Source organism: Dermochelys coriacea, chromosome 18, assembly GCF_009764565.3.
Source record: "Dermochelys coriacea isolate rDerCor1 chromosome 18, rDerCor1.pri.v4, whole genome shotgun sequence".
Taxonomy (NCBI): Eukaryota; Metazoa; Chordata; order Testudines; family Dermochelyidae; genus Dermochelys; species Dermochelys coriacea.
The window spans coordinates 11779821-11795048 of NC_050085.1; the positions used below are offsets into that span (position 1 = coordinate 11779821).

Genomic DNA, 15228 nt, shown 5'->3' on the forward strand with positions numbered 1-15228 from the left:
ATGAAGTGAGCTGTAGCTCACGAAAGCTTATGCTCTAATAAATTTGTTAGTCTCTAAGGTGCCACAAGTACTCCTTTTCTGTTTTTGTTGTGTGGTTGCTGGTGAGTATTTGCTTCAGGTTGGGGGGGGGGAAGGGGCTGTCTGTAAGCAAGGACTGGCCTGTCTCCCAAGACCTGTGAGATTGACAGGTCGTCCTTCAGGATAGGTTGTAGATCCTTGATGATGCATTGGAGAGGTTTTAGTTGGGGGCTGAAGGTGATGGCTAGTGGCGTTATGTTATTTTCTTTGTTGGGCCTGTCCTGTAGCAGGTGACTTCTGGGTACTCTTCTGGCTCTGTCAATCTGTTTCTTCACTTCAGCAGGTGTTTATTGTAGTCGTAAGAGGTAACAACCATTGTTTCATGTTTTCTGTGTATATAAAACCTCTCCACTATATTTTCCACTGTATGCATCCGATGAAGTGAGCTGTAGCTCACGAAAGCTTATGCTCTAATAAATTTGTTAGTCTCTAAGGTGCCACAAGTACTCCTTTTATTGCCAAGGAATCTGAATGGGGCGTGACACATAGATGTGTACTGCAATGCATGAGGATATGTCTACACTGCAATTGAGAGGTGTGATTGCAGCACCTCTAGGCATACACAAGCTAATTTTGCTGCAGATCAAGCCAGCTCTGTCTGTTCGGGACCCTGGGTACATACTCAAGCAGCCCACCCCCCATGCCATCGCAGCTTCATTGCAATTGTTACTTGAGCTAGCTTTGATCTTTGATTGTTACACAGCCGGCTAGGGCACGTCTACATGGGCTGCAATCACATCTCCGATTGCAGTGTTGACATCCACAGAGTGTGGCACATTGTGAGATTACCCTACGTTTGTGTGTTGTCGCGCGTGACTGCTTGGTGGGGCCTGGGGATTACCAGATGCATGTCTGTCTTGTTTTATAGCATAGGAATTTATAACAATATTTTTTTCACTTCTGCAATATGAATAGCACCTTTCATGCAGTGATCTTGGGGGAGCACTATAGAATTTGATTAATTCAGCCTTGCAGTGCCCCTGTGTGGCAGGCAAGTTTGATTATCCCCATTTTACAGCTGGCCAAACCACATGAGAGAGATGAAGTGACTTATCCAAGTTCACGCAGCCATGGAGTGGTTACGTTCAGGAATAGGCCCTGAGAAGTCTTGGTGCCTAGTCCCCTGCTCTGAGCACAAGGCAAGACTGCCTGCAAGTTACTGCCCCTTTGCAGTCTTCAGACAGAGACAGGGCAGCTCAGGTTTAAATATCCGCACCACCCGCAAGTGGCTACAGCACAATTGTCTGCTCATGTTTGGAGCAGCCCAGCCCTGGGATCTCTTTCAATGCCCAGGATCTGGAAAGATTGAAGTGTGGGTTAATAAGTTTCATGCTTCTGTCAGTCCTGCTTTGGCAGCTGGTGAGATCTGATTGCAGGCCCTCGCGGGCTGTAAATCAGAGCTGGCGTTTGTAAGGAGAACTGTAATGAAAGCTGAAGGATTCGAGAGGAATTGTTTTCCCGAGTCCCTTGCCTCCATTGTTCAGAGACATATAATTACCACTGAACACCTTCAGGAAGGGAGATTTCCTAGTAAATGAGATGTCACAGATAGAAACAGGGCAACCCTGTTTCTGGCCCCTAATGAGACCCTTAACTCCATACCCTTTTGAGGCCTCTGGTGGGCCCCATTGGTGAACAGCGAAATTATGGTTTCCATATTTTAAGGTTTAATGCAAAGCTGGATTCCATAAATACAAAGGAGCTGGCTCTGGGGTGGGGATGAGGGATTTGGGATGCAGGAGGGTGCTCTGGGCTGAGACCAAGGGGTTCAGAGGGCAGGAGGGGGATCAGGGTTGGGGCTGGGGCGCAGGGGGGGTTGAGGGCTCCGGCTGGGGGTGCAGGCTCTGGGGGGCTGGGGATGAGGCGTTTGGGGTGTAGGAGGGTGCTCCAGGCTGGGACTGAGGGGTTTGGAGGGTGGGAGGGGGATCAGCCCGGGGCAGGGGGTTGTGGCGAGGGGGGGACTCAGGGGTGCAGGCTTTGGGCAGTGCTTACCTCAAGCAGCTCCCGGAAGCAGTGGCATGTGCCCCCTCAGGCTTCTGCACAGCCAGGTAGCTCTGTGCACTGCCCCTTCCGCAGGCGCCACTCCTGAAAGCAGCAGCATGCCCCCCTCCAGCTCCTATGCGGTGGTGCAGTGCTGGCTAGGCAGCTTTGTGCACTGCCCCATCCATAGGCGCTGCCCCTGCAACTCCCATTGGCCGTGGTTCCTGCTCAATGGGAGTTGCGGGGGCAGTGCTTGGGGCAGGTGCAGCATGTGGAACCCCCTGGCTGCCCTTATGCGTAGGAGCCGGAGAGGGGACATGCTGCTGCTTCCGGGAGCCATGCGGAAAGCCCCCGACCATGCTCCTTGGCTGGCGCTGGAGCAGGGCAAGCCCCTGACCCTGCTACCCGGCAGGAGCTCAACGGCCAAATTAAGAGTTCTGACGGGCCGGACATGGCCCATGGGCCGTAGTTTGCCCACCCTTGGCTTAACACTCTAATGATAAGACACGTGGATACAGACAGATGAACAAACGGAGCACAAGAAAGCAATGAGAAAAACCCCATGCCCTTAGGTTTCTGTGGCAGAGGATGGTTACATACATCTCCCTTTTAAGCCTAACTCCCTCCTGTGATGCTGTCAGTTCTGGGGTGGCTCAAGAAGTATTCCAGGAGCTCTCTTCTACCCAAAGAGGCTATATGCATTTGGGTGATGCAGGATGTGTATGAGGCTCCGATCTATCTGGTCGGCATGGTAAGCATATGAGATGCCTCTTCCCCTCCCGTTTGAACCTGCCTGCTTGTGCAGAAACCAGCTGCCTATGTGTCATAGTTTTTAATGAGGGAGAGGAGAGGATGAGCCGCGATACAAGTACACTGGAAAAGCAGCCTGGACAAGCATAGGACTGAATGCACGTGGAAAATGCAATGAGAAGGCCAGGCAGGGAGTTCCTGGCTTTTGGCAGGGTTGAGAGCTAAGGTTTAAAAAGACAGAAAACAGTCAAACTTTGGCTCATGCCCTGGTTTAGCTGAAAATGCTGGACTCATTCCAGAGTGCCAGGCTAGGGCTTGCTCTCCCTCCATAGGCATCAATGGGGGCTGGGTCCAAATGAGCACTTGAGATGAGACCATTATAAAAGACATCCCCAGCCCTCCCTGTAAATTACGGGGAAGCAGATGCATCTCCCTCTTCCTGTGTGTTTGGACAGCGCCTAGTGCATTTATGGATCCTCTTGGAATACAAATAATTCCTAGGATAAAGAGCCTGTGTTAACCTTGCTGGGGTTTGAACCTGTAATGCTGCAGAGCCTCGCTATGCCAAACCTGTTGCTTAGGCCCCTCAGTTACTCGCTACTGCATGCAGCTGTGAGGTTGTCTTCTTCTTTCAGGTCTCCCCTTTTGTCCTACCCGCACCAGACTTTAACTCCCATGATTCATTTGTTTAATTCATTATTATTTGTATTCTGGTAGTGTCTAGAGGCCACAGTGGAGATTGGGGGGGTCATTGTGTTTGTACAGCACCTAGTACAATGGGGTTCTGGGCTCTGACTAGGGCTACTGAACTATAAATAACACTAATAATTGGACTAGAGGCTGTACAAACCCATAGTAAATGACAGTCCCTGCCCTGAAGAGTTTACAGTAGGCAAGACTGGCAAAGAGTGGGAAGGAAAACAGAAGCACAGAAAAGGGGAGTGACTTTGCCCAAAGCCACCCAGCGGCAGAGCTGGAACTAGACCCCCAGGTCTCCTGACTTAGTTCAGTGCCCGATCCATTCTAATAAAAAGTCTGCAGTCCTCTCAAAGATTTTGCCTATCTGATGAGTCCATTGTCAATTTAGAAAACAAAAAATTACAGCACCAAAGATTAGGAGGTTTATTTTTGTATGAGAATTTCTAAGATGGAAAATATGTTTCAAAGTAGAAAAGCGAAAAGCCATTTGGACCATCTGTGTCCCATTACTGAGCTGGGGCTGTCATCCATCCTCATTAGGCAGGGCCTGAGAGCGTGGGTGGTGGAAGAGACCTGGGCAGCTGCCCTGGGCACCAGGCTAAAATGCACCATATGGAAAAGCCTAATGTATGTTAACAGGCATCAGAGACCTAAATTGAAAGAATAATGGCCCATCCTCGTGTGGCAGCCGTGATGAGACAAACCCTCAGCACCGATTTATCAGTTGCAATTTCAGGTCGTTACAATGCTGCTAAGCAGAGAGTAAGAGACAAGTGCGAAAGATTAATCTGACTTCAGCAAGAGTGATTTTTCCAGCCCCTCTATCACTCTGGCTCCCTCTCATCCTCGCTAATGTAGAGCCAGTGAAATAGCCTCCTCTCCTCCCCTCCTCTTCTTCCCCCCCCCAAAAAAAAGATTCTTCTTGACGGCCCTTGCCTTGGAGATCCCATCAAAACATTTAAACGACACAGTAAGATCTTGTCGTTTACTAGCTTCTGGGGGTCTGTCTTGTCCGTGCTACTCCAAATGAACTCATGCAATATAAGGACCTGAATAGTGTAAGTATTCCCCTTCCTGCCAATCCCATGGCGGTGCACCTATACCATGAGTTATCTGCACACAACCTGGAGCTAGAACCAGCTCTTCGGGGGAGGTTTGGATTGTTCCATCTCCGCAGTCTTCCTCAAGGAAGGGAAGAAACCGAATTCTGATGCCCTCTGTTTTGTTTTTTGCATAGCCAATTGATTTTGACTGCACTTGCAGTTCTGTTAAAAATGTTTGAGATCAAATAACAAAGCTGAGCCAACATATTGTTTATAGATAAAACAATATAGTACAGGGGAGAGAGAGAGAGTTAATACATCACCAGTCCCCCTGGGGTTCTCGCCGTGTGTTCAGGTTGCCTTATGCAGAAGGCACACTCCCCCCAAACTACCTCAATTTATAATGACGTTGTGCACAAGCTAAGACCTGCTATACATCATCTATGATTCCACTCACCAATTTCAACTTGTTTTTCTGGTACCATGGTGTACCCCCTCTTACCTTTTGCTTTGGACACAGCATTCCAGGTACTAACAAGTGTGAAGGCACCTCCTAAGCTTGTACCCAGGGAACAATATTAACATAACTTGTCTTTGACAGGTTTCCTATTTTCTAATGCCAAAGCTGACTTCAGCTTTGCAGAGTGGTGTGGGATACTTGATGTGGGTGAACTGAACTGGGGAAAAATCATAATACATTCAGTTAACATAACTCCCCAATACCTAGATAGATAGATAGATATGTGCATAATCCCTATTAGTGTATACCATTCCTAACGTATGAGTAAAAAGAAAAGGAGTACTTGTGGCACCTTAGAGACTAACAAATTTATTTGAGCATAAGCTTTTGTGAGCTAGAGCTCACTTCATTGGATGCTGTAGCTCACGAAAGCTTATGCTCAAATAAATTTGTTAGTCTCTAAGGTGCCACAAGTACTCCTTTTCTTTTTGCGAATACAGACTAACACGGCTGCTACTCTGAAACCTAACATATGAGTATTGGCTAACATAGTATTGGTACCACGCTTTGCATTTTGACCTACCAGATGTTCCAATGTCCTGCCTGTAGCCAGGAGTCCCCCAAGACTTGGATGAATCAGTTTGGCATGAAGCCCTTCCAGTGCTCTGGCATTCAGGACCAGCGCTTGGGAGCAGTTTGGTACTATGCATTCTGTTTTGCATTGTTGGAGACAGAGCCCCGATCTGAACTCTGGGTTGGGAGCCAAGTTCACTTCTCCAATCTCTCTCTCTAATAGGCCAAATTGTTCTCTCTTCCAGAAAGGTCTGGCTTTACTGTAGCAGACTAGGCTGACGTGACTGTCTGACACTGCCAGCACCAGTCCTTGGAAGATAGTTTCACCAGGAGCACTTTGGGACAGAGTCTAACAGACTCCATGCCTAATTCAGAATTAAATGGCTTGAGTGCCTATATTACATCCACCAGACCTCTCTGCCTATGCCGAGGGACATAAAGACTCCAGGATAAGTCAACAATCTGTAGTAGCGTTTTGTCAATAAGGATCCTAGCAGTTTCAGACGTAGCCTTGACAAATTGTCAGCCAGATTTCAAATGAGGCATTGACAACTGCACTAGCAGAATGTTTGTGTGACTGCACCAACTGCATGTGCCAATCCCACATGCAGGTCTGTTTTTGTCCATGTAAATCTAATGAGCACATGAGCAAAAGGGTACCCACATCTGAAAATGTGGCTTTATTTGGCAGGATTACTTCTCCCACCCCTGAAATGCAGCCATCTCTCAGAAGGAATGCAGCAGCTATGTAATGTTACTGTGTGTGGTTAAACAATTTAGGGCAAGTAGTGAAGAATATCTGAATACAGAAGAAAAGGAGTAATTGTGGCACCTTAGAGACTAACAAATTTATTTGAGCATAAGCTGTAGCTCACGAAAGCTTATGCTCAAATAAATTTGTTAGTCTCGAAGGTGCCACAAGTACTCCTTTTCTTTTTGCAGATACAGACTAACACGGCTGCTACTCTGAAACCTGAATACAGAAGTTCACTCCTCATTCAAGATGCTTCTGATTAAGTCACATTCTACTGAGCCCCATTATGGGGCTGTTGTTTTTTATTTGCTGAATCTCTCTACTGCTAAGACTGTATGTTTGGATTTGCCAAGAAGTGTAATATATCCCACATTGGATATGGGTTGGAGATGTATTTTCTCTCCATTATTCTTTCCACAGCTGGCTGACTGCCTGGTAGATAAATTCTTTCTGGAATGCTGCAGATTTTGGTTCATGCTGCCAGTGGTTATGGTGCCGTCTTCAATCCACTTTCTCTGCGGCAGGAACTGAACTACACATGTTCAGTAAGGGTTTCAGCCATTGGAATGGACAGACTTCCCTGTGTCTCTGTCCCCACCCTTTGGACTTTTCTGTAGCTCCCATTACTACAGAATCTGAGTAATAGTTTTTTGGAAGCACTTTAGGCTGTATCTGCTGGTTATTCTGGATCAATGAGCTAACAACTCCTCTTTTGCACAACACAGAGACGATCATGGCTAGTTCTGGAAGAAGAGGAGTGTTGAGGAGGGCCTTTTGGTGTTGGGCCAAGGTATGGGAGCAATGCATTTGGCTGCATAAGGTTATAAGGAAGTCCAGTGCAGGCTGGAGGTCACTAGGTTATTGGGACATGGTAGCTCTTCAGCAAGAGTCGCAGCTCACTGAATAGGGGAGAGGATCCAGTTAATTCTGCATTTCCTCTGATCTGTAGCTAGCCAGTGATTCATTTGGAAGGGGAAGAAGGTACTTTGCAGAGTGTTTACTTTTCCATGGAGGGAGAGAAGTTATGAAGTTTAAAAGATCTGAAAGAAAGGGTGGAATTGGAAGGAGATGGAGATCTGCAGCCATATTCCCAGACTGACCCACAATCTCAGCAGCTTCTTTGCTGCGTTTTCAAATTGGAAGATGCGACAGAGATCAGTAATGCAGGTGTTTCCACCCAAGGGCAATTTGAACCTGTAAGCTAGAGGGTGCTGTAGTTTCACCCTGCAGAGCTTTGGATGGGAAGGGGATGGGGCTGAAGATGGGTAGGCTCATATGGACGGGAATAGAGCCTTCTCTAAGGAGACCTGGAGCAGGGGCAGAGAAATGAAACATTGGATGGGGGAGGGATTTGAGCCCTGTTGCAAAGCTCTTCATCTGTTATCCCCCAGACACCAGCCTCCATGGGGAGAGATGCTGCTGCGCAGGAGATGGGGATCTTTCATTGGAGGCTTAACCATGCTGCAGGGGGCCACCTCCTAGCAGGCAGGCCACCATCCAGCCCACCCTGTCACCGTGGAAAGTGTACAAACCCAAACCACTATTGCATCCAATGAAAAAGCTTATGCTCAAATAAATTTGTTAGTCTCTAAGGTGCCACAAGTACTCTTTTTCTTATTGCAGCGGGAGTTGCTCCTGGTTTCTGGGGGCTGTTCCAGGAGCTCAGATGCTAAGAATGACTTGGCTTGTTCAGGTTGCTTGTTAAACAAGACTGCAGTGACCTTGTAACAGCACCAGAGTGCTGATCCAAATGAGGCTGGCATGGTGAGGAATCACTGTTGCATCCCCTTTTCTGAGGTCTTTGTTTGCTAGTCTCCAGTTCTTTTGCTGTGCAGCTGTGTCCTGCCCTGGTCACTCCCCCATATTGTTAACCACATGTTCCCTTCAGTGTTCTAAGATTTTGTCCTGGGAGTATGAATAACATGAACTTTTCCTTAGTTCCTATCCATTGCTTTGAGCCATAATTATCTAGGAAACAGGCTGTTTGTGCCTGTAACGTGCATATCTCCTCTGATCTGAGAGAGGAAGGCAGAGGACAGCATTACAACACAGGCCTGGCTCCAACTTTATCTGAATTTGAACCAAACTCTCTCTGCAGAGAGAAACAGCAATTCCGCTGCAGTGGCAGACTCCGAGCCAACGTGGCAGACACAGTATAGCTACCTATGGCGTGGGGCCATGTCAGTGATTTCCTTCTTTGAGAGACAGGGGATGGGAAGACAGACGGACAGGCAAGAGGAAAGAAAGATTCCATTCTCTATGGGTTCTGACTGCGATGTGAGCGGGACATCTGAGTGTCTTCCAACAGTGCTTTCAGCAACGTGACTGCCATCTGTCATGTTTGTTCTCTCCTCTGCAGGAGGGAGAAGTGCGTGCAGTGGAGTGTTCTGTTTTTGTGTGTGTGTGTGTGTGGGGGGGTGTTATGTTAGAGAAGGCAGGTCAAAGAAATGTGCCTGACACCTGGAGTGAAGGTGATGGTCCTTGGTTCTTGGGAGTAGTTCATTCCATGGTCTCGGACCAGCCCCCAAGGAAAGTTCTGTCTCCTCCACAGAAGACCTTTATACTTATTACAGAGAGCTCCACTGCGGTGGAGTGGTTGACCATGGTCTTCATTCCTGGGCCCAGGCCACAGAGTGCCTTGAAGATCAAGCTGAGACCTTGAACTTGGCTTACTTTTCTATCTATGGAAGCCAGTGTATGGAGCAGTCAATAGGTGTGACACACTCTCATGGCAGGAAGTGTTGCTGCAGAGACACGCTGCAGCATCCTGCATTAGTTGGAAGGAGAGACCATTGCCATGGAAAATAGTGACTGGATGGTGAGGGGGAGGGCAAATTCTAATCAAGAGAGAAACCGTCTTGAAGCATGACATCAATTTACCCTGTTTGCTCACCTCACCTTGGTGCAAGGAGAGGCTTGGGGCCTGTGGAAATGGGAGGAGAGGTTTATATTTGGGGAAAGCGGGTGCCCCCCAAATCAGCAGGGGGCAGACCTTAGGGAACAAACAGACCTCAGCAGGTCAAACCTACAGCCCTCTGGGTGTGTCTCCGGTGCATCCCCCACTCACTTCCCTCCAGAACAGCCTTGGTCTCTGCTCTCCAGCACCACCTTTCTCCCACATCCTGCTTCCTGGCCTTCCCGGGATACTCCAGATGGGGCCTGTGGCTGGTAGACATCCCAGCTGCAAGCCATGTTAGCCGGGCCCCCACTGAACAGCTCTGCTCGCACTGACTTACTGATGGACATGGCTCAGCTGCCTCTATTCAGGCTGCTGGAGACCTTTCCTTGACAGGCCATGCTGCAGTGGGAGGTAGGGGGAACAGGAAAACAAACACCAGGGGGATCTGGGGAAGATGTTGGACTGCTGCAGTCCCCACATGGGGTCTCCCAGGCATTCTCACGTCACACCATGTCTCTGCTGCTGTGCAGATGGATTTGAAGGCAGAGCCCCTTCCCTGAACCTTGGCTTTCACACACACTTTCCTCTTGAAAGTGACTTCTTCCGTCTGGGCTACCTCAGTCCCTCAAGCATGGACGGGGCTGGGAGTGGGGAGACAGCTGTGCAGAATTCACAATGGGCTCCTGTCACGTAGAATAACCCAAACCTTCCTAAAGTGGGTCAGTAATTAGGCAACTGGCAAATAGCTGCTTCTCACAGTGACAAGGGGTGGGTGCGCCCAGCCTTCAGGCTTGCTTGGGGCTGGGTGGAGAAGGAGGATGGGTGTTAAGTCATTTTGTAGGGCCTGCGGTTACTCAGCATGATGCTGTTAAGCTAGGGCTGCAAATGGCTGGCTGATGCCGCAAGACGTGCTGAAATGAGAAGGGCTCTTTGCAAGGAAACAGACAAAACAGTTCTCAGAGTAGCAGCTGTGTTAGTCTGTATTCGCAAAAAGAAAAGGAGTACTTGTGGCACCTTAGAGACTAGCAAATTTATTTGAGCATAAGCTTTTGTGAGCTACAGCTCACTTCATTGGATGCAAAACAGTGGGTCAGGATTTGATCCCAGGCACTTCGTTCTAAAAGGTTTTCCCCAGCTCCGGCTAGCAGCCTGGCTTCTCCAAAGGCCATGGAGGTGGGAGCCTAGTATTTGCACCAAGAATTCAACACCTGCCCTGGTCTTTTGCCAGGTCAGCTTCCATGTTCTGATGCATAGCCATTCTGAGGGCCCTGTGACGGGTTAGAATTCAAGCATCAGACAGGAGGACCTGGGGCTGACGGGAATGGAAGGGCTTGGTCAGACTCTCAATACACTGGAGACATTTCAGAACTATCTTAGAGCTGATACTTTCATTCTGGGACTGACCCCTGCAGCTTGGGACCCAATGCCGCTAACATGTGCAAGAGCAGGGACTGTTGTTGTGTTTTGTGTTTGTGCAGTGCCTCGCACAATGGGGTCTCGGTAGCGCTCTGGTAATGCAAAGGAAAAGAGCAGCCTGCTGTTGCAGGGAGACAGTTTGGAGTTGGATGACGATAGAAGAATTCATGTCCAATCACAGAGAGGGTACACTGAAGGACAGGAGAAGTACTTGCAGTGGGACATGGAAGTTAACCAAAACAGATTTGCACTCTGGGATCCGATTGCTTAATTCAGACATGTACAAACAATTGCCTGATCACTGTATGTGTATGTACATGCACACACTCACTCTCACTACATGAACAGTAGCCTGACGACTGTAGATATATGCACACACTCAACACCCATGTGTGTACCTAGACACAAACATAGCTGAAATCACAAGCTGTGACATTGCCGAGCAAACAGCAAGCATTCAGCTTGGCACTTAGATTTCCCAAAGTTTTCTGTCTGTGGCCTGTGTAAAGTCTATGACCTGTGAGGGCTCAGTGGGGGCTGTTTAGCAATCAGGGAGCCCTGAAAGCATCTAGTCCTTTCTAGCTACTGTGTGGTCTTGCCATTAACCTCATTTACTGCTGCTGTTGCACTGACTGCCCCTTCCCCTCTGTGAAATGGCGTTTTCTGGTTGTGGTTTGGTAGGGATCACTCCCTGGCTTTGGTTTTATTCGGTGGAAAATGCCCAGGTAGACTGCAGGTGACTGGCAGCTTTGCTGGCTGGAGGAGCAGACCCCTGGGATAAGGAGCACTGCCTGTGGTAAAAGGGTAGTAGGATGTCCTGGAACAACTCCTCTTCACATATCACACAGGAGCCTGTGGTTCTCATTGCAAGTCAGCTTCCCTTGTCTCCTTCCCTTTTGGGTGATGGGTGCAGGGGAGAGACGGCACCTATGCAATCTATATGGAGCTTGCTTGCTCCTCTTTGATACTTGTCTGCTATGGCCTGTATGCAGGGGAGCTGGGGTAGGGATATTTCTAGAAAATCTTTAACATAAAAAAAAAAAAATCTAACAAAATATAAGGAGGGCCCCTATTCTGATCTCCAGTACAGCCTGAATAGCTCCAGAATCTGGCCCTGTGTTGGGAGTTAATGACCCAAATCCTTGTCCCGGGGACTTCAGTATGAGTCTTTCAGAGTAGCAGCCATGTTAGTCTGAATCCGCAAAAAGAAAAGGAGTACTTGTGGCACCTTAGAGACAAATAAATTTGTTAGTCTCTAAGGTGCCACAAGTACTCTTTTTCTTTTTTTAGTATGAGTCTTGCCATTGACTTCAAGGGGAATGAGGATCTGACCTATGAGCCAGGTCCTCAGCTGGTGAGACATCGACAGAGCCACGCTGACCTGCACCATAGCAGACATCACCCGTTTGGTTCAGTGGAGACCGTGTTATACATAGACTGGGATTTCCCCCCAGCACCAGCAGGCTGTTGTGCAGCTGAATGCGTAGTGCTTGTAAAGTGTGTGGGGAATCTGTGCCTTGGCTGGTGCTACTGGTGAGCAGGGATTGGCCCTGCCTGCACCATCTGTGGTCTGAAAAGAGAGGACCCCAAGCTGCTGGTCACTGCAGGGTCCCATTTGGAGCTCTCTCCTCTACGCTATTTCCCAGGATGGTGGTGATAAATGCTAGACAAGGAGAAACTCCCTCTACTCTCCTGCTATGCCCCTTCCCCACCACACCACTTCCCTCAGCCTGGCTTCCTGCATCTGCGTGCTGGTGGAGGGAGAGCTTCTCCCGTGCAGCTCCTGCCTCCCTGCATCGCTCTTCATGGCCAGCTCTCCATCTTTCCTCCTGCTCCCCTTCTCCCTTTGCTGCTTGGTATGGCATGCTGCATGCGACAGCTGGGTGTAATTCCACAGCTGGATTTTTAACCCAGCTCCAGCCTGGAGGTAAAATGGCAAAGGCTGGATGTGCACATAAGACACAGAACAACAGATTTGGGCTGGATTAGAACCAGCAGCTGGGAGCTTAAAGGCTCTGTGCCCCATTAACAAATCCCCAGCCATAGGTGTGTGTACCCAGTACTTGAATAGCCCTCATCACCGTAGTACCTCAGCGCCTCCTGTCTGGTTGCAGCGTTCTGTACGGCTAGTGCCCTAAAGTGTTCTGTGATCGTCCTCAGTCAAAGCTGCTGGTAAAATGGATCAGCAAAGGGGCCTGGGTTCCCATGCGGTTCCTTCTTGGCTCTGTGGGCTCAGGCTGTGAAAGAGACCAGGGTTCTAGTAATGTACTTATTGGGTAATAGTAACCGAAGAGCTGGCAACAGGGGGATGATGTTCCCAAACGCCCTGACCACGCCCTAGCACGCACAATCTTGAACTACCCTATACCTGCCCCCACGCATCCTCTCCCCTTCCCCTGCTTCTTGGCACAAATGCCAGGCCCATTGCTCATCCCTCCAGAGAGGTGGGGGCTGAAATATTTGGAATCCAGCTGCACTTTCAGCTCCTCTTTGTACTTTGAGCCAGGGTTGACTTGGGTCCTGTGCATTGAGCTCAGGCCCGCTCTGCTGTAACCACTGTTCCCAGAACTCAGTCAGTTGAGGGGGGGAAGGGAGATAAACATCAGAGTTCAAGAGCCAGACAAACATAGCAAAGCAAACTCGCCCTCAGAGGGAAGCGCACCAGGAGAAGCTGCTGCAGGCTCCGGCAGTGGAAGGATGAGGTGAGTCTGGTCAAGGAGGCTCTTCTCAGGCAGCCTGGATTCTCTAGCTCTTTGTCCTGTTTTTATGTAAGGAGATGCAGCCCAGTTCTCCTCTCCTGGGTCTTATGTCAGCAGCACTCATTTGACGCGCAGGGCATTTACAAGGAGAGAAGCATCAGGTGCAGAGATGTTGACTAATGTCCTAGTGCCCTCGGTGTGTAGCAAACATGATCTCTGAGCTAACGTTTACCCCCCTGGTTACTGTCTGTGTTCCATTTGGGGCAGGCTGTACCTCCTCTTGGCAGCCCTTTGCCATGGAGTGGGTAGCAACATCCAGCTGCAGAAAATGTATGGGAGGATCACATCCCCAGACTTCCCAAACGTCTACCCCAACAACAAGCAGAGAAGCTGGAATATCAGCGTCCCCAAGGGATACACCATCCGGATCTACTTCACCCACTTTAACATGGAGCTGTCTTACCTGTGTGAATACGATTACGTGAAGGTACGCTGAGCCTCGGGGCAAAGAGGGTGTACGTGGCCATGCATGAGGCGTATGTATTAATATAGAACTTTGCGTCTGTGCATGTTGATGGCTGGCTGTATATGAGACCTATGAGAAGTGTATGTTTGTACTTACAATATGGCATTGCATGTGCACTTCTGTAGAGACACATGAATTTCTCTAGGTAGTTTGCTTTATACTGTCTGTGTCTCCTGGAGCTGTATATCCCCTTCCACACTCAGAATGAAATGTGTATACCGATATATGGCACAACCAGCTCCAGCTGGGGTTGCAGGTGTCAAGGAACCAGTTTCTCTTATGGTCAGATCTCCTTGTAATGTTTGGGCTCAGCTGATTTGCAAGTGATGCATTCACGTCGGCCCACAGGATCAGGAAGCATCGTTGGAAGAAAACTAGAGCTGGTGGAAATGCTGAATTTCTATTCCCTGGGCAGATCGGACTTGTTGAAATTTTCTTTCATCCTACATGGAAACAAGAGGTCAGAATTTCTCACAAAATAATAGTGCTGCAATTCCATTTTGGAAATACTGAAACAAGCTTACGGAACTGCATCACTTCTCTTATTATATTATAAATTATAGTCTAAGACTTTTATCTATCATCATGCAATATAATAGAAGCAAAACACTTCAATCATATTAAAATGAAGCCATTCAGTAATTTTTCATCAAAAATTGTGACAGTGATACATTCCCAGGAAACGTTTCAGTTTTCTTGAATTTTCTTTTCTGTCCTGTCTGAAATTTTTTGACCAGCTCTACAGAATACTTGTATCTCATGAGAGCTGTGCTGATGGGACCTGGGTCAAAAGTGAGACACAGCCCAAGCAGCAGTATCAGGATGTTCATATATAATGGGGAAGAGCTTGCGAAAAGAAAGTGGCTAATGGACTATTTGGGGGATGCGTGAAAAAGCCTGAAAGGAGACGCTGCTGGGTCAAACTCAAAGCCAGGATGATTGGGAGGATTTTGGAGGTTTGACCAGAACCTTTTGTGCCAAAATATTATTGTTGTTTTATTACAATAACACCTAGAGACCCTGATATCCAGATCAGGGTCTGTTGTGCTAGGCGCTATATATACATCTAATAAAAAGATAGGCCCTGCCCCAGAGAATTTATGAGCTTAGCGTATGATGAGTGGCCAAAGGAATGGGGGAAGAGGGCAGTACAAGGCAGCAAACTCAGCACACCAGCTGTCCAGCCATGTGTTCATACTGATATCGGGAGGGGCACACTCGAAGGTCAGTATGTGGTTGGGGGAGCTGTATCCACAGGAGACACGCAGGAAGCAGGTGGTGTGCTCACATTGGCAATGGTTGTTTTAAGCTCAGTAGAACCAGATCAAGCATTTTAAGTAAAATCTTAATC

At 48.4% G+C, this 15228-nt stretch overlaps 1 protein-coding gene across 2 annotated transcripts in view; it reads left to right on the top strand.

Annotated features, from left to right (window-relative positions):
* MASP2 (MBL associated serine protease 2) overlaps nt 1–15228 on the top strand; it is a 50164-nt gene that overhangs the window by 13979 nt on the left and 20957 nt on the right. For both annotated transcript variants that reach the window (XM_038376629.2, XM_038376631.2), the window contains exon 2: nt 13619–13838. In XM_038376629.2, the coding sequence (XP_038232557.1) occupies nt 13680–13838 (159 nt within the window). In that variant the 5' untranslated portion in view covers nt 13619–13679. The remainder of the gene's footprint in view (nt 1–13618; nt 13839–15228) is intronic.